Here is a 23,750-nt window from a genome sequence, read left to right as displayed (position 1 = left end):
GTTCTGCAATAAATGATAGGCAAACAAAAATATAGGTTATGATAAAGTGATATGAGCCTATCCAGGTTATGATAAAGTATGTAAAGGTTTGGATCTGAGCAGGTATATAGGTTATGATCTGAGCATGTTTATCTTTGGATCTGGGCTGTTATCTGAGCAATTCTGCATTACGGACTCTGTTGTATATGACACGTAATGTTTCAATTTCTTTCTGTACGTAAAATTTATAATATTTGACCTTATTGTGGCATATAAATTGTAAAATATTTTTATATGGATGATTATATATAAACACCGAGTATATTGAAATCTAACATTATTTCATTTATTTAAAGTTTATTTATATTCACCAAAGGCAATATATAAACTAAATTTGATCCCCGTGTGTTTTCTGTAATTTAAGTTCTATGTCACCTCCTGCTGACCAATAAATGACAAGAAACTATTAAATTCTTTCATCCACATTATGTATCATTAATTTATCTTTACTGATGTAATAAGTCGTACATTTTACACCGTTTAAAGTTTAAACCACGGTATATCTGCTTCGTTAAAAGGATTAGTCCTGAAAGTGATTTATAGAGTACAGTAAAACCAACATGTAACAATCTTGACCTACTAAGCGAGTCCAGAGATAAACATGTTTAAAACTGGGCTCCGTTTACATCCCGCGAAATTCTACTCATGTAAATAAATGAAAGTCTCTCGAACTCGAAAAATAATATGTTATGTGCATTAAAAGCTGTTACAAATAACATTTCCTTTAAAGCTACATTAAATTAATATGTTAAAATATTTTTGTCGTCGGCCTAAAAACCAAGCATACTACAGTTTCATTAACGTTTTTAACAGTGTCGTTGTAAATCTCATCAAATATTGTTGATAAATTAGGATTTTAAATGGAAAACCCCACGGTAACACTAAAGTTCGTATACGAATTTTAACATGCAAATGAAGACAATAATCAGCTCGTGTATGCGCTACCTCACGGTGTTATAGTTGCTATCCGGAACACAGCAAATATATGATTTTCTTGTGCAAACACACTTTTACCGTTTAAGCTTCACGGTGCACTAGGCCTGTGGTTCAGAAAAAAATAATCATCTCATAAAAAAGATTAAATTTGTATGAAAATATCCGTTACAATGCGGAAATATACCGTTAAATAAGGACTGCTACTTATAGTCATGTTTGTTGATTTAACATTGATGTATGGATGATCTGAAGGCGGAGTTTCTCATGCAAATAGAAATTGTACTTCCGAATTCGCCACAATGAGGTTGCACATTTGTATGCTCATTAAACTCATTTTGGTTGTCTGGACACCAAAATAAGATTTGGAGTCGATATGAAACCCAATTTATTAATGAAATGTCGCTATTTCTTTTTTTATGAAATTTATTTAATATAACTTTAATGTATTCTACTTCATAAAATGCCTGCATTAAAGGGTCTCCACTGCGGTTTTTTGACATGACGGGACTGGAAATAATTTTTTGAGATTATTACTCAATCTGATATAGACTTATACTATTAACCAATGTATAAAATCTCAGATCATTAGCTCGCTCTGTTTTTCAAGAATAATTATTAAAATAGTGAAAAATGACCCAAATTGAAAAGCTTTTAAAAGCTTTTCAGTCAAATCGAACTGAGAATAGCACAAACATATGATTTTCAATGTATTTCTTAATTATAATTTATTTATATTTCTGTTTTAAGTGCTCATGCTTATCTATGTGAAAAATTATATTTTTATGTTATTAGACTTATAAACCTCAGTGGAGTTCCTTTAAAGAGTCTCCACCAAGGATTTTTATATTTATGACGGGACTGGAAATACTTATTTGAGATTTATGTTCCGTTTGATGTAAGTCTACATCAATAACTTGTGTGCCAAATTTCAAATCATTCGCTCACTCCGTCTTTTCCAAACTAAATATTCAAGTTGTGAAAAGTGATACAAAATTGAAAAGCATTACAACGCTTTTCACTAGAATCGAGCTATGAATAGCAAAATTATTCCAGAGTATATTTCTAAATTATCTATAACATAAAGTGTCCCAGAAATTTAGCTGTTGGACCTCAGTGGAGTTCCTTTAAGTCTTAGATAATCTTTCCAACATTTAAGGTGGTGGAGGAAGGCCATATACATGTATTTAATTATTTCAGACATGATGATGCATTCAACCGTCATTCCGCAAGCCAGCTGGGTAGTTTCTCGTAATGAATTAATAAATATCAATTATATTTAACATAAAAGAGCACAACCATGTCCTTCTTAGTGTAGGCGATTGTCATTTAACCGAGTTCGTTCTACATTATAACTTAAAGTTTTTATCTATTGAATACATAAGCAAATATTTACCGTTCGCTTCATGTACTAATAACGTGCTTTTAAATAAGACAATTTATTGCGTTATATTTCTACATTTATGTGGACGAGCTTTAAATATAACTTTCTGAAATCTAAATGACGGTGTTAAAAAAAACACAGAACACGAAAAATACGAATAAATCATTTTTCGATTAAAATTATGAAATAATATTGCCTTTAATGAACCAAATAAAAGTTACATCAGTAAACGCTTGCTTAGTCGGAGGGAGTGGTACCTTACCTTAGTCTTTATATCGTTTGATTGATATACAAACGGTATGTATTCAGTGCATACTACATTATGTAATCTTTACGGAATATATACCGTCAAGTGTGTTACCGACGGCGATTATAAGAAATATACTACGTAAAATGTGCACGTTTAGTGACGTCAATAATTCACTAGCTCAATCTGATACATAATACTGTTTTCTGGATTTTTGTAAACTATTGTTATGGTTGATCTTGCTGTTGCTGTTGTATTGTTGTTTCTATTATTATTGTTGTTGTTGAATTTGTTGTTGTTGTTGTTGTTGTTGTTGATGATGATGATGATGATGATGATGATCATGATGATGACGATGATCATGATGATGATGAAATCGAAATAAGTAAACTCAGTCGGATATGAAAATCGTTCCGATTAAAAAGTAATCCTTCTAAGAGGGATTTTTCTACATTTGCACTTTGAAACAGTCTTCAAATTAAACAAGAGCTCATAACATATCTTTGTAACAGTAATATATGTATTTTGTGCAAATATCGAAAATAAATTCAGTTTTCATTTGAATTTATTGACATGCATAAATGCGTATGTAACAGGTATGATATACTTATTTATTGCTGAACAGGGAGGTGTTGCGGTATTCTTGTGCCTCTCCTAAATGTATATGTTTTACATTAAACTAGCTACAATGAATAAGTTTAAATTCCTCAATGTTTTCAACAAACGCCCAGCGATACATATATATATTTGTGTTAAAATTAATTTATGTTCTCAACATGCTAGGAATTGATTTTGTACTCAACAGTGCGTTTTGAATTTATTTACATAAAGTTGTTGTATTTAACTGATATACTTAAAATCACTTTTTAAAAATCATCTTTCAACGGACAGTAGATTGTTCAATGATTTTGACTGAACTCCACCTATATAACTAGGCCACGTAAAACGCATTAACTACAAAGTATACCATCGTCCTCAAGTTTTATCAAAGTTGAATATTTGGACCTGAACATGTGTGAATGAACTTGGTTTAATCTGTTAAGTAAGGATTTAAAATTTGAGTTTGCGAAATTTTCACTTACTATGGGAGGTTTAAACATTGCTGTTATTATTGGAATTCTAGGCGTAATTGTTTATTTTATGAGCTCATCAACGGAGAAGCTTACGGTTCAACATGTCAACAAAACATACGACTACATTGTGGTCGGGGCTGGTTCGGCTGGTTCCGTGGTTGCAGCGAGACTTTCCGAAGATCCAAAAGTCAGTGTTCTTCTAATTGAAGCTGGAGGTGAGGAAACAAACAACATAACCTTCTACAATGCTCCACTATTACCTCAGTTATTACAACAGTCTGAATCTGACTGGATTTACTACACATCACCTCAGAAGAATTCAGGAATGGCTAGCATAATTGGTGGAAACAGGCATTATTGGCCTCGTGGAAAAGTTCTAGGAGGAACGAGCATGTACAATAATATGCAGTATGTTAGAGGAAGCAAATATGACTATGATGAATGGGCAGAAAATGGTTGCGAAGGATGGAGTTATGACGAAGTATTACCGTACTTTTTGAAATCGGAGGACTTTTTAGGGAAAGATTTGAAAGATTCAAAATACCATAATGTAGGTGGACCAATGGGCGTGAGTCTTGAAACATTATTTGACAATCTTGTAAAGAGATTTGTAAAAGCTGGAAAGGAATTGGGATACAAAGAAAACAACGATTTGAATGGAGAGAATCAGCTTGGCTTTGGTGTAAGTCAAGTGTCAGTGAGAGATGGTGTACGAGCTAGTACTGTGAAAGAGTTTTTGCGTCCAGCTATGAAACGAAATAACTTACATGTTGTTGTTAATTCACATGTTACTAAAGTTAACATTAAGGACTGTACCGCAACTGGTATAACCTTTATTCAAGACGGCATTAAGAACACTGTAAATGCGAAAAAAGAAGTGATTTTATCTGCAGGTGCGATCGGATCGCCTCACATTCTAATGTTGTCAGGAATAGGTCCGAAGAAGCATTTGGATGACCTGAAAATTAATGTTCATCAGGATTTACCTGTTGGCAAAAATTTGCAAGACCATCTTTTTGTTCTTTATCCATCTGATGTAGTTGATTCTACAGAGCTGCTGAAAGGGACAGATGTCGAGAGTTTATTTTCATTTTTGCGATATCAATTATTTAACGGTGGTCCATGGTCGACAACGATGCTAGTTGGAACATCGTTCATCAAATCAAAGCAACAGGTTGAGAATTATCCAGACATTCAATTTCATATTGCTCCCGTCCAGCCAAATTTAGAGATTTTTAAGTTAAATGGTACATTTCTTCGAAGCGTATATCCTACTGGTATTAAAGATGGCTTAACTTTAATTCCAATTTTGTTGCATCCAAAGAGTCGTGGTTCAATTACATTGGCAAGTTCGGATCCGTTTGATTATCCAATTATTGATCCAAATTATCTCGCACATGACGACGACATCAATACTCTAAAAGAAGCTCTGAAGATATCAGAGAGGTTACTCGAAACTGAAAGCTTTAAGAAAATAGGGGCACATTCAGATAATTTCAAAAATGCAGAATTCTGTAAAGCACATGAATATAAGTCTGAAGGATTTTATGAATGTCTTGTTAGGAATTTAGCTCACACAGTTTATCACCCAACGTCAACATGTAAAATGGGACCTGATACTGACACTGACGCTGTCGTTGATTCTACATTGAAAGTTAGAGGAATAAAAGGTCTTCGAGTCGTCGATGCATCTATAATGCCAAATATCGTTTCTGGGAATACAAACGCGCCAACAATTATGATCGCAGAGAAAGCCGCTGATATGATTCTAGGTGTCGACACTGTAAAACATTTACGTAAACGTACATAAAGAGGGACATCTCGTATGGAACAAAAATTGCACAGTTAGTTTGCTGTGATTAATACTGTCGACATTCCGCTTTAAATCTGAATTGTCGACACATTCGACACATTCAATATCATTGATATATTGTTTTCAAATATCTGATATATTGTTTCTAAATATCTAATATATTGTTTTCAAATATTTGATAAATTGTTTTCAAATATTTGATATATTGTTTTCAAATATTTGATATATTGTTTACAAATATTTTATAATATTTTATGTCGTTTTTAAGACAGTCTAATAAGATTAATTAAAACAACACTCGTATGTACTTCCTGGATACAATCACTACCGTTGTAATTAACAACATATCCCAGAGACATGAGTAAGGTTTTTAAGTTCGATCTCTAGGTTAAACGGGCATGCATACACTTTAACCACTATTTCACTGTTCGATATAAATTTGTGGTAGCAATGTTACTATTCTTTAAAATTATGAAAATCTGCCGAAAATAAATGATCAAACATCCCTGATCACATTATGTTAAGTAATACATCCTTTTCCTTTTGATAATTTATATTAAGGGTATGATTGAATTAAATAGCTGCTGCTTGTTTTATTGTTACGCCTAGCTATATATTTAACGCCATACTCCGTCAAGAATAGTTTATATGTGCACACGGATGAATAACATTAACATAATATTATTGCATGGTTCTTTATTGATGGTTAACATCATTCATTTCTAAATTTATGTATTTATCATATCTTAACACTGTATAAAGGACGAGCAAAATAGTAGTTAGTGGAAAGAAGACTATTAAAACGAAATGTAGTTAATAAAGGGATATAAACGCTAAAGATTATGGGAAATATCTCAGGTTTTATTTAAAATATTATGTGATAGTTGAAGTAGTTGCAAGCAATATTGTGAAGACTTTTGTTTTGTTAAAATGTTGAGCCACTTCATGTCTATCAAAACTTGTTCATTATATTCTTTTATTTCCAACATGATTGATGTAACACGGGTATATTGTTTATAGCTTACTATAATATATTTTAATATGCCTATTGCAACAACTTGTTTGTTTTGTTTTTAGTTTGTTTAAATTTGTTTTTCAAAAAGAGTCTATCTTGATCTTTTAATGCCATTTATTGGATCATTATTTCACAATGAAAGCGAACACAATGTTTTCAACCTCACCTACCCGAGGTAAGAGAGCCGTATATTCCAATAAATCGTACCAATTTAGCCGCGAATAAGGCGTATGTTACATACCGCATAAATGACGTTATATATACTATACATGCTACTTCTGTTATTACAGTGGCGTGTTGAAATAATTAAGATACATTAATTTGAGGTAAACTATAATCGTAATAAGAGAGAAAACTGATGATAGATGAAACCTAAATATGGCTTAAATTTCTAATATGTTCATAGCAGAATTATTAATGAAAACTGTTTCACTACCTTAAATGAAAATGTTTTTGTCATGACCCCAATTTGATCCTTATATCTAATGTTATTCAATGATGAAACGTTCATTTATGCACAATATTTGTGTTTTGTTTATTTGTGTGTTGTGCGAATCAAAATAAAATACTCATCAAATAACAGTATAGTAGTGTTGACACAGACTAGTAATGAGTTATTATAACAGTCAACATCGAATTTTAGGCATATGCTTCCCTTTCTCGTCGAGGTTGCTCCAGATAATAAATCATAACAAACACTACACAAGTTGCTCCAGATAATACAACACTAATATTGTAATATGATATTTTGTCGTGTGTTATTAAACGGTTTTCATTGTAATAATTCAATCATGTTAATCTTGATTTTATCACTGAACACATTATCTCAAACCGTGTAATATAATGTTATATTAAACTTTCAATACAACATTGATTTCTATTTCTTTCAATTGTTATAAACATTGATTATATACAAATTTTGTATTCATAGCTTGAGGACAATGTTAAATGAAGAAACTATCAAATGTATACAAATTACAATACTGTACTAAACCAGATGATATGTAAAGTAAAAACATGACCATTTCTATATAACTATTTGGGGGCGTAAATGTGACAGTTTAGTTTTCTTTTGTTTTAGATGTAATTCGTGTATATAATAGCATCATAACATTCATATATAATCAGAACATGGCAATGTTAAGATTAGCAGCTATATTTGGATTATTAACTGTCATAGTTTATAATGTGGACATTTCACGTAAGTCTCTCACAGTAACAGATGTTAATAAAACATATGACTATATAATTGTGGGAGCCGGGTCGGCTGGTGCCGTACTTGCTACGAGACTATCCGAGGATCCAAATGTTACCGTGCTACTTATTGAAGCTGGAGGCGAGGAAACAGAGAATTTAACATTATTTAATATACCTTTATTTGGACCAATCTTACAACAGTCTCAAAACGATTGGAATTATTTAACAACACCTCAATCAAAATCTGGTCTGGCAAGTAATACTGGGGATAACAGGCACTATTGGCCTTCTGGAAAAGTTCTTGGAGGAACAAGTATGCTGAATGCTATGCAGTATGTTAGAGGAAGTCAGCACGACTATGACGAATGGGCAGAAAATGGATGTGATGGTTGGAGTTATAAAGACGTTCTACCTTATTTCTTAAAGTCTGAAGACTTTATAGGAGGAACTCTTATAAAATCCAACTATCACCATGCAGGTGGGCCAATGGCAGTTAGTCTTGAGACAGAGTTTTCTGATGTAACAAAACGTTTTATTAAAGCAGGAATAGAGCTAGGATATGAAGAAACAACGGACTATAACGGTAAGAAGCAACTAGGATTTGGAGTAAGTCAAGTTTCTGTACGGAACGGAATACGAGCAAGTGTAGCGAATGAGTTTTTGCGTCCTGTAATGAATCGCAAGAACCTACAAGTTCTTGTAAATGCATACGTGGCAAAAGTAAACATAAAACAGGGCGCTGCTACAGGTGTTTTGTGCATTCGGAAAGGAGCAAGAAAAACTATTCTATCTAAAAAAGAAGTGATATTATCCGCAGGCTCCATTGGTTCACCACACATTCTTCTTTTATCAGGGATAGGACCAAAGGAACAATTAGAACGTTTCAATATAACAGTGATTAAAGATCTTCCTGTTGGCAAAAATTTACAAGATCACATGCATATATCTTACCCATCAAATGTTAACACAACTACCAAAGTTATAAGTAATGGACTGTTACAACAAATCGAATACTTACTATTCCAAACAGGACCATTGTCTTCTACGGGTCTTGTTGGAACAGCGTTTATAAGAACTTCACATGTGCAAAAATATCCGGATATACAGTTACATATTGCTGTTGCCCAGCCTAGAACAGACAACATAAAATTAAATGCAACATTGCTTGCTAACGTGTATAATAAAGGGTTTAAAGAGGGTATAACATTGATACCAACGTTGTTGCATCCTAAAAGTCGTGGTACGATAACACTTAAAAGCACTGACCCTTTTGAACATCCAAATATTGATCCTAATTATCTAGATGACAGGGAAGATATTGAAGTTTTAAAAAGAGCAATTAAGATATCTGAAAAACTTCTTGAAACGGATAGTTTCAAACAAATAGGAACTCATTCGGACATATACAAGAGTGCGACTTTCTGTTCAATGTTTGAATATAAATCAGATGACTTTTACGAATGTCTGATAAAATATTTAGCTCAAACTGAATATCATCCAACATCAACGTGTAAAATGGGTCCTGACTCAGATCCCGAAGCTGTAGTCGACCTAACACTTACGGTTAAGGGAATTAGACAACTTAGAGTGGTAGACGCTTCAATAATGCCAAATATTGTGTCAGGTAACACAAATGCACCGACAATTATGATAGCAGAGAAGGCCGCGGACATGATTCGGGGTATTAATACTGTTAAAGCTATACGACAAGAATATGAACATTCATTGAAATAAAATAAAAGTAACAATATCGTCATCAAAGTGTAAATAGTGAATGCACAGGTAAAGTCTCAGAACTTTACAGTTTGCCATAATTGTTTGTATTTTGTATTCTACATCTCACAAACAATCAATAATCCTTATGGCTCATGGAAAATTCTATCCTTTACAGTGTTACGTTCAATTCTTAAAAGTAATGTGGCATTCTTTTTACATTATAGGCATTTTTTTTCCAAAATCATTTTTATGCATATAGCGTACCACTTGTTCGTCCGTCCGTCCGTACGTCTGTCCGTCCGGGCAAACATTTGATATTTATGAGCTTCATTCCGTAGTTAAATAAAGAACAAAAACTCATAAAATTCAAATTAAGAGCTATTTTTTTGTTTTTATGAGCTAATTTTGCTTATGGACTTTGGTCCAGGTGTAGTTTATGAGCTGATTTGCCTATTAAATATCAAAAATTGGTACGTCCGTCCGTACGTCTGTCCGTACGTCCCGAAATCTTGTGAACGCAACTCCTCTTAAACCGGATGGCAGATTTTGCTTAAACTTCCAGGGATGAACAACCTTAATGTGTAGATGGTAGTAAATGAAGGATTTTTTGCTGCGACCAAATTTAACAGAATTATGGCCCTTTGTTGATTTTTTCACTTTATACCATATAGAAATTTTGTGAACGCAGCTCCTCTCAAACCGGATGGCAGATTTTGCTGAAACTTCCAGGGATGAACAACCTTAGTGTGTAGATTGTAGTAAACGGAAGGAATTTTTGCTGCGACCAAATTTAACAGAATTATGGCCCTTTGTTTATTTTTTCACTATATACCATATATATGTTGTCGGTGGGGGCATCCGTGTCCTTTGGACACAGTTCTAGTTATTATTATTCGTATGTCAATGAAAATTATAATTATAGTTGATCTTTCCAAATATTAAATAAATTAAGTTCTAATTGACAACGAAAAACTTACGTAAACTTAAGAAAATACCTAATGACACTTTAAATGATATTCTACTTGTGTATTCTTGAGGGACCTTGATCTATTTCATAGCATGTATATCTAAGAATAGTTAAAAATACAACATTTGTTAGGTAAAGAAAAACAGAATCATTTATTATTACAAGCTGTTGTTCCCGTTTCCTTTCTATACGTATTCTACTTCATACTATTTTGTCACAGTATTTTTAATGCGGGTTTTATTTTTTTTTTACTTTTATTAATACTTGTAAATGTAAAAACATAATAGTAATTATACCCTTTTCCAAAATGAATAATAATACTGATAATAAAACGAAAATTTACTTGATATCAATCAAGCCGTATATTCACGATAAAATTAACGAACGCTTCCTCAAACTTGAATAGTATTAGCATTCATTTGTTTGTAAAATTTACTATTTTGACTGAATAGGTAGAACGTGCATTTTTTATACATAAACATATTCCTAAGTCAAATAAGATACATTCTTTTATCGATTTTTTTCCTTTGTGGCTATTATAAATGAAAGATTTTAAAGCCTTGCGGGTGAATTGATCACTAATTTATCACATAATTATCATTAAATCTAGGATGTTGCGTTTATTCGTTCTCTCTCGTGTACAGACTCAATCAAACAGAGTCTGCTTTTGTTGTTTTAATGGTTTCCAGAAAAACACTCTTTCTCTAGATTTATACACTTCACAACAAAGGATGTCAAGTGGCGTGTGGCAGATGTAAAACGTTGCCCCGTACTTGTAACATTTTTTCTGGTTCTTCGGGATTATTGATTCCTGCACAATAAATTAGTGTAAATGTTAAAAAAATTGAGTACCGCTCAAGCCGGTGATATGGGGCGTGAGGCCAGTGTACAAACTCAATCAGCCCGAGTCAGCAAATTCATGTAATTTTGGTGTTAAATGGTCCAAAAGATCACCCTTTTGCAGATATTCAAATATGTATTCAATGGAATGTGCACATTTACGTATGTTTCATTTCTTTCTTATTTTGAACATGTTGTTATGAGGTATGCAGTGAGTAAGTAAGTTTTTTTAAGGATGCAAGAATTAAAAAAAAAAACATCCCGGGTGAACTAGTATTATTAGTGCAGTGAAAGCTCAACTGATTAAACAAATTTATTTGATTTAAGAACATAACCATGTAAGTTATACATTACATCGATTAAGCATTTTACTTTTTTAACAAGTAAGAATTTAACTAGACCTTGTGCTCATTCACATATTAAGTATTTAAGTACTTATCAGAGAACGGAGTGATATAATGCATTTGCTGTCTTCTAAGAGTAACATTTTGAAAAAAAGGTGTGCTGAAAGTAACATGATGCTCGTCTCATGTTGAATCCTGCTTAAGCCGGTGCTAGGGGCGTGGGCGGTAACTTTCCACTACCGTCAATGAACAGACTCAATCAAACCGAGCCTGCATTATTTTCAATTTTGTCGTTTTGGACGTTCTTTGGGGATTCCGTTTTTCTCTACTAAAGTGTAAACGGTTGTTGTACAGGTCAAAGTTAAAATTACTCATATTTTGCCATAATTGTTTTCAATTTATAGTCTAGTTTATGTGTATTATTACTAGCCAACGTGCCTCACAGAAATTTTCTATAAATATTATTCGGAATGTATCCTTAATGTTCAATTTATAAAAAGAGCGAGGCAGTTTTTTTACATTTAAAGGAGTTTTTATATTTAATCTTTATATATTTCTTTCTAAATTATTTGTAAATGACCATCACAATAGTCGATCTTTCTAACCATATAGCCAATACATGTATATAATTCGGCTCATCTGCACAACGAGAAAATTAGTATAATGTCACTTAAAACAGCGTTATTGTAAATAATATTGAATATAGTACCTAACTGCCTATACCAGTTTTAATGTATCATGCAATACAAGGCGTCTCTAACAAAAGCGTCAACAATACCCCTTTACTTATAGACACGTTCGACTTAGAGGAGTTCAACAAAATATGTTTTCCAAACTGAAACAAAAACAACTTTAATGTGTACTTTGATATTTAATATATATGATAAATTAGATCAACAAGGACAGGCGGCGTTCCATGAACGCAACCCTGACATGACCTAGCAAAAACGACCAGCGACAAGGAGCCCAGGAGGACCCCAAACAAAAACAGGACATTGCACAAGGCAGAGCACGGATAGGGTAATCACTTTAATAATATATTTTAGGAAATAATAGTAACCAAAAAGGAAATCAAAGACAATCGATTGATTAATAGGAAACACACACTCAAATGTAATTTCTTCATTTTTGATTGTTAAGAACTTCAGACGGCAAATATATCTAAAATGACAGATAATAATCGCATTAGTACAGCATTACAAATAATGTCAACATTAAAATGTGCAATTTATAATATAGAACAAGTATATATGTTTCGATCGTCGTACATTTGCTTTTTGACACATATACACATTTGACATACTGATATCGCATATCTGATAACCAAGATTAACAAAATTTCCGATTGTAATGTCTCTCTTTTTATCTCATTATTAATGTAGGTAGGGGTGCAAAATATGTTAAACAAGATCGACAAGAAAAGGCGACGTTCAATGAATGCAACCCCCACACGACCAAGCAACAAAGTCATGCTTAACTTCTGAATTTAAATACTATCACATGCCTTGTGTCCTTTTGTGTATAAATCAAAACACAGGGTTACTAAACTTGATATATATAACAACATTATTGTTTAGTGAAAAGATGTAGATATAATATCGCAACCAGCGGTAGGTGTTCGTGATATTCAAATTTCTACTTTATCAAGAGCATTCCCTTAAAGATCCTGAACTCAATATATTGTCGTTTTATATCATAAATATAATGCTCAAATGAAGATTTATCAATATTGTAAGTTCCAAAAAGCACTATTTAAAAAGATATTACCGACTTTATAAAGGAGGTACATGTAATTAGAAATTAAATATTTTGTCTGAGACAATTTTTTCAATAAGAAATGAATGCATATACATGTATTTTAATGATTGCATATAATGTGAACAAAAAATGCAGTACATATTTTACATATTCTTCGATTTTTGAAAATTGTTTTAGAAGCACAATTATATACATATATTAAACTAAATTATGGGAACAACCCTAATTACAACATACAGGATCTTTAAAGGCATTTAAAGTTATTTTTTACTTGTATGTATCCATTCTCTTAAAAGGGCAAAAATTTGTTTTATGATGTTGTAATAACGGATTTGAAGATGTGAGATGCTTTTTACAGGAATCAAAAGTGCTTAAAATGAAATCATCCTTCCGTGATTTACGGTAGCAAAATGTAAACAAAGTGATATATAGACTTCCATACAAAATGCTTAATCACTCTAAGTATACTAATTTCAAAACGCAAAAGTAGCAAAATATCGGTTAGCTAAAATGCCATTAATTACATTTTAGGACCTTTAACATTACACCAAAATAAAAATAAAAAGCGGCTACGGATAAAAATGATAGCATTTGAAACGCCCAGTGTCTATGACCAATCAATAAAGGTTTAAGGATATCTGCGATGCATAATACATGATAGAAATTACGGCAAAATACGGTTGTTAATAACCTTGCCTAAAATACGTCATTAATTGTAACTAAAGATATTTTATTATTTATGTACCTCAGTTCAATGCATAAAAAGTGATTAGGTTAAAATAAATCTGGACTTCAGTAAAAAAACGTATTCCTATGCCATGCAGAAATAACACTATAAGTACACATAGATCAGAATTGCAATTGTTTTTGCAATGAATCATATTATCACAAGCCGATCATTCTGATAAAAAAAAAGTTTTGAACGTTTGAACGGACGAAGTTAAGGAAAGTGTCTACGTATAACTTACTGTATATACGGGATAAAATTGCAGTAACTTAAAGATAACTCTATTAGGAACTCAACACTATACGTCAATTATTATCATATTTTATGTAAATTATTAAACGTCATGTGTAGTTTACCTCTCGTGATATATGGAAACATACGAAATGTTATCGGCTCTGTTTGTACTGATGTGGGGGTCAGGACCTAGTTATTAATGTAAATAACCTACACAAAGTTTATATCAAATGTACGTTGAATTTAGTGAAATAAAGATCACATATTGGATTCATTATTTCAAATGAACTATCCGTGAATAAATAATTAAGATGGCAGGTTTTAGTTTGAAATACACATTTGTGGTAGCATTGTTAGCTTATATGATATATTACATGAACTCTCAATCGCAAATTTTGGTGGTAAACAAGGTAAACAGCACGTACGACTACATCGTAGTCGGGGCCGGTTCGGCCGGATCTGTGCTTGCAGCGAGACTCTCCGAAGATACAAATGTCAGTGTACTTCTTATTGAAGCCGGGGGCGAAGAAACAGACAATTTAACAGACTATAATACTCCACTTTTCGCACAACTTTTACAGAATTCTAAATCTGACTGGGCTTATTATACAACACCGCAAACCAACTCTGGAATGTCTAGTTTTCGTGGCAATAACAGGCATTATTGGCCACGTGGAAAAGTTCTAGGAGGGTCGAGTATGTACAATAATATGCAGTATGTTAGAGGAAGCAAATATGATTATGACGAATGGTCAAATAATGGCTGTGAAGGATGGAGTTATGACGAAGTGCTACCATATTTTCTTAAATCAGAGGACTTTATAGGACATGACTTAAAAACATCAAAATACCATAATGTCGGAGGACCTATGGGTGTGACTCTTGATACTGTATATGGAGCATTGGGAAATAGATTTGTAAAAGCGGGCGTGGAACTAGGTTATAATGAAAACAATGACTTTAATGGTGAGAATCAAATTGGATTTGGTATAAGTCAGGTGTCAGTGAGGGACGGAAAACGAGCAAGTACGGCGAGAGAATTTTTGCGTCCTGCTATGAGACGTAATAACTTACATGTTGTCGTAAACGCCCATGTTACTAAAATAAATATCGAACGAAAATCCGCTACAGGTGTCACATTCATAAAACAAGGAAAAAAGATAATCGTACGGGCAAGAAAGGAAGTAATTCTATCGGCTGGGGCCATTGGTTCACCTCAAATTCTTATGTTGTCAGGAATTGGACCTAAAGCTCATTTGGAAGAAATGAACATAGAGTTAATAAATGATCTTCCCGTTGGTAAAAACCTGCAAGATCATCTATTAATAATATTTCCGTCAGATGTTACTAGAACGGAGGAGGTTTTAACTAGATCCCAAGCTGAAGGGTGGTTCCCAAATGTACAATACTCAATGTTTAATTCCGGCGTGCTATCGTCGACAGGTACGGTTGGAACTGCGTTTATCAAGTCGAACGAACAAGTAGAAGAGTATCCTGATATTCAAATTCACATGGGTATCACTAAGCCAAATTTAGAATTGTTTAGTACATTGAATGCAACATTTCTTAGAAATGTGTACAACAAAAGGTTTAAAGAAGGTTTAGCTTTAATACCAATCTTGTTACATCCTAAAAGCCGAGGTGAAATTACATTGAAGAGCTCCGATCCATTTGATTATCCGGACATTGATCCTAATTACTTAGACCACCCTAAGGACATAGAGGTACTAAGGAAAGCTCTAAAGATATCTGAAAACTTACTCGACACAGAAAGTTTTAAACAAATAGGGACTAATTCGAACACATTTAAAAATGCAGACTTTTGTTCAATGCATGAATACGGGTCAGCAAGTTTTTATGAGTGTTTAATCAAGGCTTTAGCTCACACTGTTTATCACCCAACATCAACATGTAAAATGGGACCTGATACTGACCCTGAAGCTGTCGTTGACCCGACTTTAAAAGTTAGAGGAATAAAGGGACTCCGAGTTGTAGATGCCTCTATTATGCCAAATATTGTTTCTGGAAATACAAACGCACCGGTAATCATGATAGCAGAAAAGGCAGCTGATATGATTCGCAATACATAGCATTTATATTAATATAATATTGATTCTATTGCAGTAGTAAACACTATCAAGATTTGATGGAGCTAACAGACTTGTGTATATAAACAACTTTAAATTGTGCTCGATATAACTTCATCTGATACACTCGTATGTGAAAAACTATTCCTATGCCGTTTTCCTGTGTTTGTGTCTATAACTCGTTATAAACTATCATGATATCTATATAATGCAAAAGAATGATTTCCTTCAAGTCAATTAGATTAAATTGTACTTTGTTTTATAGGTGTAAATAGACTACACTGTATGGTAATAATATGACCTTGACCGTTTATCTGCCTTCACAAAGGTTATTTAAATGTAAGGGTACCGGTTCAAAATATATTAACAATATAGTATATGTGGTCTACATAATGATACCCTTACAATATTAATACAACAGCATAGGGAAATAGTCTATTTTACAAGTCTATATAGTCACAGAGTTATATATGCATTTTATATTTGTTTAATATTATAAAGTAATAAAAATTACCAAGAAAATTTTAATTCAATTACTTTGAAACAAATGTCGGACCTAATATTTCGCTTGGACGTTTAGAGACTACAGAGATTTTGGGCAATCCTTTCAGTGACAACTGATTAATGTATTCGAGGTTATGAAATATTAAATGCATGCCTTCATTGAATGTCGCCGTTCCACGTTCATCTTTGTTCTTAAATATCAACGATGATTGATAAAAGAATGCAATACTAATTTTTCAGTTTTTCTAGACTCCAGTACCGTCCATGAACAGGCTCAATCAAACCGAGCCTGCAACATTTTCAATTTTGCCGTGTTGGGCTTTCTTTAGGGATTCTGTTTTTCACTATTTTAGTACAAAATTTTATTTATGGATGCTAAACCTACAGTTAAACTTGTTTAATAGCTTTCTTTGATAGTCTACACATAACTGTAAAATAATAACAATGGCCATTGTATAACTCGTTTAAAAAAGCATACAAATGAGGTGAAGAAAGTTGAAACTGAAGCAAATACACACTTTGATCAATTATCATTATTGAGACATTATTTAACATTACGGAATATAATATAAACAAGGTTTTGTGAGGATGTTGCACTTCTTATCCATTATCTCTCATGTACAGACTCAATGAAACTGAGTCTGCAATTTTCATGTAATTTTGTTGTGATTAATGCTTCCGAGGTATCACTTTGTTTCCAAATTTTTAGATTAAAACACCTGCATGAAATTATATTGCAAAAAGGTATTTATGTAAAACCACATATCCAGAAAACGCACTTCAACAAGATTATGAATAGAAATGGTTTTTAAATTTTGCTCTTGCCCAAGCGTTTCATTGTAAGTTTTTTCCGAAATCTCGATGTTATGCATTATAGAAGACTTTTACCGTCATTTGAAGTTGATGTTGGAAGAAACCGAATATTTTCTTATTAAAATTGATAGCTTAGGACTTCACTTTTAAGTGTTGGAAATTGAGTACCGATATAGCCGGTACAAAGGGGCATGAGAAATTTTGCAGTTTTTCATTTACCCTCATGTACACACTCAATCAAACAAAGTCTGCAGTTTTCATGTAATTTTGTTGTGATTCATGCTTCTGAGGCATCACACTTTCACCAGATTTTTAAATTTCAATTATAATTCAAACGGTTGTAAACCGATAACTGGCAGCATGTCGACGTCCCACGTCGATAAATGTAAACAACATGTCTAGCTTTGAAGTTTTTGAAAGTAATCATTGATGTAATAATCTGTATAGGTGGAAAGTTTATTCTTCAGGTTTGAAAATTGGAAAAGGAGAGGTATATGACAAGATTGAGTAACGTTGTAGAATAACGATGAATGATAGTATGATAGAGTTGCAAGTGACATTTTCCTGTGCTGTTGCAAATGCTTTGAATTTTTATCTGCCAAAATATTATACAATTACAAAATTTTTAATATGATTTGTTTTATATCAAAAGTATAAATTTTCTTTACTCACTTGAATGTGCTTACTTCTATTCTTGCTGATGTAATACTTTTGATTATCTTTTTTCGGCAAAGAAATAATTATTTTGCACTGTTTCATTTCTTGTCTTGTCAATGTTGGGCTTATTTTATATATAGCTACACCTGTGAAATGTAGAGGACTTCAGGTCACCCAGCTGTAAAATGTTGCCCCGTACTTCACTTCAGTGTTGTTTTATTTTTCTGGTCGTTCGGGATCCTTGATGCCAGCACTATTGAGTGTTGAGAATTGACTACCGCTCAAGCCGGTGCTAGGGGGCGTGAGGGATGTTGCACTTATTCATTATCCCTCATGTACATACTCAATCAAACTGAGTCTGCGATTTTCTTGTAATTTTGATGTGATTAATGCTTCCGAGTCTCCACTTTGTTTCCAGATTTGTTTTGTCCTAAAGCATTTCTATGCAAATATGCTTATTGTATTTCCGATTTAAGTTTAAGGCAATCAATAACTTTAGAGCAGTTTAAAGTCCTCAACTTCACTTCTTCTAGGCTAGAGACTCAGACATTACAAAATAACGCAAATGGCCGATGTTAAATAGATGAAATAAAATTACATATTTTTGTTGCATTTTCACATCTTAATCAATTTTAGCCAAACTCGGATAAATTGAGTCTGGTCATGAGAGGTAAAAGATAGTGCAACCTCTCTTACGCCCCCATCCCCTATAGCGGGCTTTAAATGGGATCCTTAAGGACCAAAAAAGTAAATATACATTATACATGCTTTAAGTAAGTTAGAAAAGGTTAATTAATTTATTTGTAATATAGAGATCATAATCGATATAAAACCAACTCAAATTACAATCAATATATAAAGTATATATCGGTAGAGTTTATAAATTTCATAATTAAGAAAGATTATTCACCGTCCTTATTGCAAAGCAAATTGAAGATGTTTAAGCCAGGATCCGTGCGAATGAATACAAAACTTTTAATAATATGTACGTTTCCTATGTTAATCTATTACAACATGTACTTGTTTTTGTATGTTTTATTTGCCAGGGCAATTTGAATATACTATGATGCGGCATGTAATGTACCCATCTATAATTGTTATATATGTATATACGAGTCCACCATTCTATTTTCAAAATTGCTGAAATCTAAACTTTATCAAAATATGTGATTATAGTATGTGTTTTGCGTATAAGCTAATACTGTTGAACTACTGTATATTGCATCTCTTGAAATAATGTTCCATATGAAAAATTTGTACATTTATATGGTAAGATTTTTTAAGTTTTAAGTATTATAGGATTTTAGGTACATGTATTTCATAGGTTGTTACTTACCCTAACATTTTAAACGTAATGTGTTTGTACCCATACTTGACTTATAAAAATAGAAAATTCAGCACACATCTGTTTTGGTACATTCAAAATGTTGCTCATTCAAACTATATCTTAATTTCCATGTCTATATATATTATGATCATTCGTAAGTATTTGGTCAAGTACAATCTTATCGGCATTGTGTATATACTGATGCGGTGGGTCAGAATGTACCTTGTACAATTACATCAAACGAACGTGACATGAGGTAGAGAAACTAGGATCACATAACGGATATTAATATAAACATCTACAAATAAAATTTTCGAATGAAAAGAATTAAGATGGCTGATTTCGGTATAACACACATATTTATTGCAGCGATGTCAGTTTACATAATCTTTTATATGCACTCTACGTCAGAATTGCTTGTAGTGAATACAGTGAACAGTTCATACGACTACATTATTGTTGGGGCTGGTACAGCTGGATCCGTGATTGCAGCAAGAATGTCCGAAGATCCAAATGTCAGTGTACTTCTAATTGAAGCCGGGGGCGAAGAAACAGAAAATTTAACATACTATAATACTCCACTTTTCGCACAATTTTTACAGAATTCCAAGTCTGACTGGGCTTATTATACAACACCACAAACCAACTCTGGAATGTCTAGCTTTCGTGGCAACAACATACATTATTGGCCGCGTGGAAAAGTTCTAGGAGGAACAAGCATGTACAACCATATGCAGTATGTTAGAGGAAGCAAATATGACTATGATGAATGGGCAGAAAATGGCTGCGAAGGATGGAGTTATGACGAGGTCCTACCGTACTTTTTGAAATCTGAAGACTTTTTAGGGCAAGAACTGAAGACCTCGAAATACCATAATGTAGGCGGACCTATGGGTGTGACTTTTGACACCGTGTTTGCAGTTTTTAGCCAAAGGTTTGTAAATGCAGGTATAGAATTGGGTTATAATGAAACAAAGGATTTTAATGGTGAGAATCAACTTGGTTTTGGAATAAGTCAGGTAACCGTTAGAAATGGAATAAGAGCAAGTACGGCGAGGGAATTCTTGCGCCCAGCTATGAGACGAAATAACTTACATGTTGTCGTAAACGCCCATGTTACTAAAATAAACACCGAACGAAAATCCGCTACAGGTGTCACATTCATAAAACAAGGGAAAAAGATAATCGTACGGGCAAGAAAGGAAGTAATTCTATCGGCTGGGGCAATTGGTTCACCTCAAATTCTTATGCTGTCAGGAATAGGACCTAGAGCTCATCTTGAAGAAATGAACATAAGCATAGTCAAAGATCTTCCTGTTGGTAAAAACCTGCAAGACCATCTCGTCGTGTTATATCCGTCGGATGTCACTAAACCAGAAGAAATATTAAGTAAGTCCCAAGCAGAAGGATGGCTATCAAACGTAGAATATTCATTGTTTAATTCTGGTGTTTTATCGTCTACAGGAGCTGTTGGAACTGCGTTTGTAAAGACGGACGGACAGATGGAACTATATCCTGATATTCAATTTCATGCTGGGGTCACGCAACCTAATTTAGATACTTTAAAATTGAACCAGACATTTCTTGGTAATGTGTATAATAAAGGGTTTACAGAAGGCTTAGTCTTGTTTCCAATGTTGCTACATCCCAAAAGCCGAGGTGAAATTACACTGAAGAGCTCCGATCCATTTGATTATCCGGAAATTAATCCCAATTACTTAGACCATCCTCAGGACATAGAGGTGCTAAGGAAAGCTCTAAAGATATCTGAAAACTTACTCGACACAGAAAGTTTTAAACAAATTGGAACGAATTCGAACATATTTAAGAATGCCGACTTCTGTTCAATGCATGAATACAGGTCAGAAAGTTTTTATGAGTGTTTAATCAGGGCTTTAGCTCATACTGTTTATCACCCAACATCAACATGTAAAATGGGACCTGATACTGATCCTGAAGCTGTCGTTGACCCGACATTAAAAGTTAAAGGAATAAAAGGACTTCGCGTTGTAGATGCCTCGATTATGCCAAATATTGTCTCTGGAAATACAAACGCGCCAGTAATCATGATCGCAGAGAAAGCTGCTGATATTATTCGCGCTACATAACATCCTTATTAATATATATATTAAGTAATAACCACTTTGTACATACGTGAAGAGTTCAGATCTTTGTGAACAACTTTAACTGCTTTTTTGTTACTATGTGACAGTTATTGAATTTTAAGATGATTTGAAGATTTTATAAAACAGTTTCTACTTTTTATCAACAACTCCTTATAAAAAACTGAATATCTCGTATAAAAGAAGGATTTCCTTCATTCAGAAATTAATATATATTTTTTCTTTATAACTATAAATAAACATGTCTACTGTATCATTGACCTATTACGAATGGTTTATTCCTGGTGTGAGGGGTTCGGTCAACAATAAAATTTCAATGAATTACATATATTAGAAACATACAAAATGCAAAAAATGTATATGCGTGTTAATATAGATCAAAGACATATATTAAGTAAATCAGAACAAATTTATTCCAAGAATATACATTGCAATACATCATTTTGGCGTTTCATACATAAATATCTAAAAATATCAATCGTGCGCGTTTCATAAAATATACTAAAAGTACTTTAATATTATATACTTATACATGTATTTATATTAAACGCACACACATTTAATTATTTATGTCTATTCAGCCATAAACTGTTCGCAGCAGATATTTGCCCTGATACACCAGCTTAGCGTGACAGTTACTGTGAGATCTTTAAATGTTGAATTCTGCTTAAGCCGGCGGTGCAAGGGGGCGTGGACGGTAGATTTCACATGACAGTACCGACCATAAACAGGCTCAATCAAACAGAGCCTGCAACATTTTCAATTCTGCCGTTTTGGACATTCTTTTAGGGATTCTTTTTTTCTCTATTTCAGTTACATCTTTCTGTACGCTCAGTACGTTCTTCTGAATACTGTTTAAACTGATGCAGGGTACATGACAGGTATATTGTATTTTGTTTATCTCTCATGAACGGAAGAGATCGAACCGAACCTGCAATGTTCAATTTATAGCTTTTTGTTTTCTCTTGGGATATCACCTTTTTCAAATCTTTTTTATTATTATTTTTATTCGGGCCGCTAAGAAGCTGGATTTGATAGTAAAAAAACGCCACTAGTATATATACTGTTTTAAAGCTCACTCGACGAAATAAAATTTCATATTAAACACAAACAAACAAATATCTTATGTGTATTGACTGCAGCGTTCACCCTTATCAAAACATTATTACTGTCATCCGGTGGTTAATCACCTGCCTGTGAGCTGGAGGAGATCTTGATCTATCAACATGCTTGAATGATGGCAAATATGAAGGAATTCGTTCTTGGTCACTTTCTTTTAATTGTATTTTATATTTGAGACTGCTTTGTTAATTAACTCTTGAATATCTGAAATAGATTCATTGATGGAAAAATTATTATATTATTATTATTATTATTATTATTATTATTATTATTATTATTATTATTATTATAAAAAAGCATTATTTCAAATAATACATTTACTCTGGTAAATCGGCTTATTTCTAATCAGTCAAGTTAATTGACTTTTTATAAACAAAAGATTAAAACACTCATTGTTGAGTGTAAATCAATCGCCTAAACATAATATAACGGGATTTTGCATCGTCCAAAAGGTCCCATAAAAAGCACTAGTTAGAAAGTAAAGGAAATAACATCATTTACAACCTCACATTTCAAAGGTTTTCTCGGTCTACGGGAGGGGACATCCCTCCCACATCCATATCGCTCACGTACATTCTTTATTTCAATTTCACCAATCAAACACACGTTTGAATAGCAGTATAAACAATATACAAGAAGTACATTGCCACTCATAAGATGAGATAATATATATTAAGATATATCTATTACATTTTTGCCACATGTGCAAAATGCTGACCCAGACACTTTTCACCTGTTGCATTGTTTTCCATTGTGTTTATCAAAATCTTTCACCGATATTTAGGCCTTAACCCTGTTCTGTGTCCGCCCCTGGTTTATGACTATTTCTC

The 23,750-nt window shown here is 33.1% G+C and overlaps 4 protein-coding genes across 4 annotated transcripts; all 4 read left to right on the top strand.

Moving 5' to 3' along the window:
- The first annotated feature begins 3,483 nt into the window (after window positions 1-3,483).
- On the top strand, window positions 3,484-6,717 carry LOC132747849 (glucose dehydrogenase [FAD, quinone]-like). Its single transcript, XM_060737379.1, has one exon. It carries the CDS (start codon window positions 3,687-3,689, stop codon window positions 5,484-5,486), a length of 1,800 nt encoding a protein of 599 aa, XP_060593362.1. The 5' UTR covers window positions 3,484-3,686; the 3' UTR covers window positions 5,487-6,717.
- Window positions 6,718-7,635: 918 nt separating this feature from the next.
- On the top strand, window positions 7,636-9,587 carry LOC132747859 (glucose dehydrogenase [FAD, quinone]-like). The gene has a single exon (XM_060737387.1). It carries the CDS (start codon window positions 7,636-7,638, stop codon window positions 9,433-9,435), a length of 1,800 nt encoding a protein of 599 aa, XP_060593370.1. The 3' UTR covers window positions 9,436-9,587.
- A 4,807-nt stretch (window positions 9,588-14,394) lies between these two features.
- LOC132747854 (glucose dehydrogenase [FAD, quinone]-like) lies at window positions 14,395-16,887 on the top strand. Its single transcript, XM_060737384.1, has one exon. It carries the CDS (start codon window positions 14,599-14,601, stop codon window positions 16,375-16,377), a length of 1,779 nt encoding a protein of 592 aa, XP_060593367.1. The 5' UTR covers window positions 14,395-14,598; the 3' UTR covers window positions 16,378-16,887.
- Window positions 16,888-19,879: 2,992 nt separating this feature from the next.
- LOC132747848 (glucose dehydrogenase [FAD, quinone]-like) lies at window positions 19,880-21,971 on the top strand. The gene has a single exon (XM_060737378.1). It carries the CDS (start codon window positions 19,993-19,995, stop codon window positions 21,781-21,783), a length of 1,791 nt encoding a protein of 596 aa, XP_060593361.1. The 5' UTR covers window positions 19,880-19,992; the 3' UTR covers window positions 21,784-21,971.
- The last annotated feature ends 1,779 nt before the right edge of the window (window positions 21,972-23,750 follow it).

Source organism: Ruditapes philippinarum, unplaced genomic scaffold, assembly GCF_026571515.1.
Source record: "Ruditapes philippinarum isolate M1 unplaced genomic scaffold, ASM2657151v2 ctg2846_1_1_1_1, whole genome shotgun sequence".
Taxonomy (NCBI): domain Eukaryota; kingdom Metazoa; phylum Mollusca; class Bivalvia; order Venerida; family Veneridae; genus Ruditapes; species Ruditapes philippinarum.
This window is presented reverse-complemented; position numbering and strand designations above follow the sequence as displayed.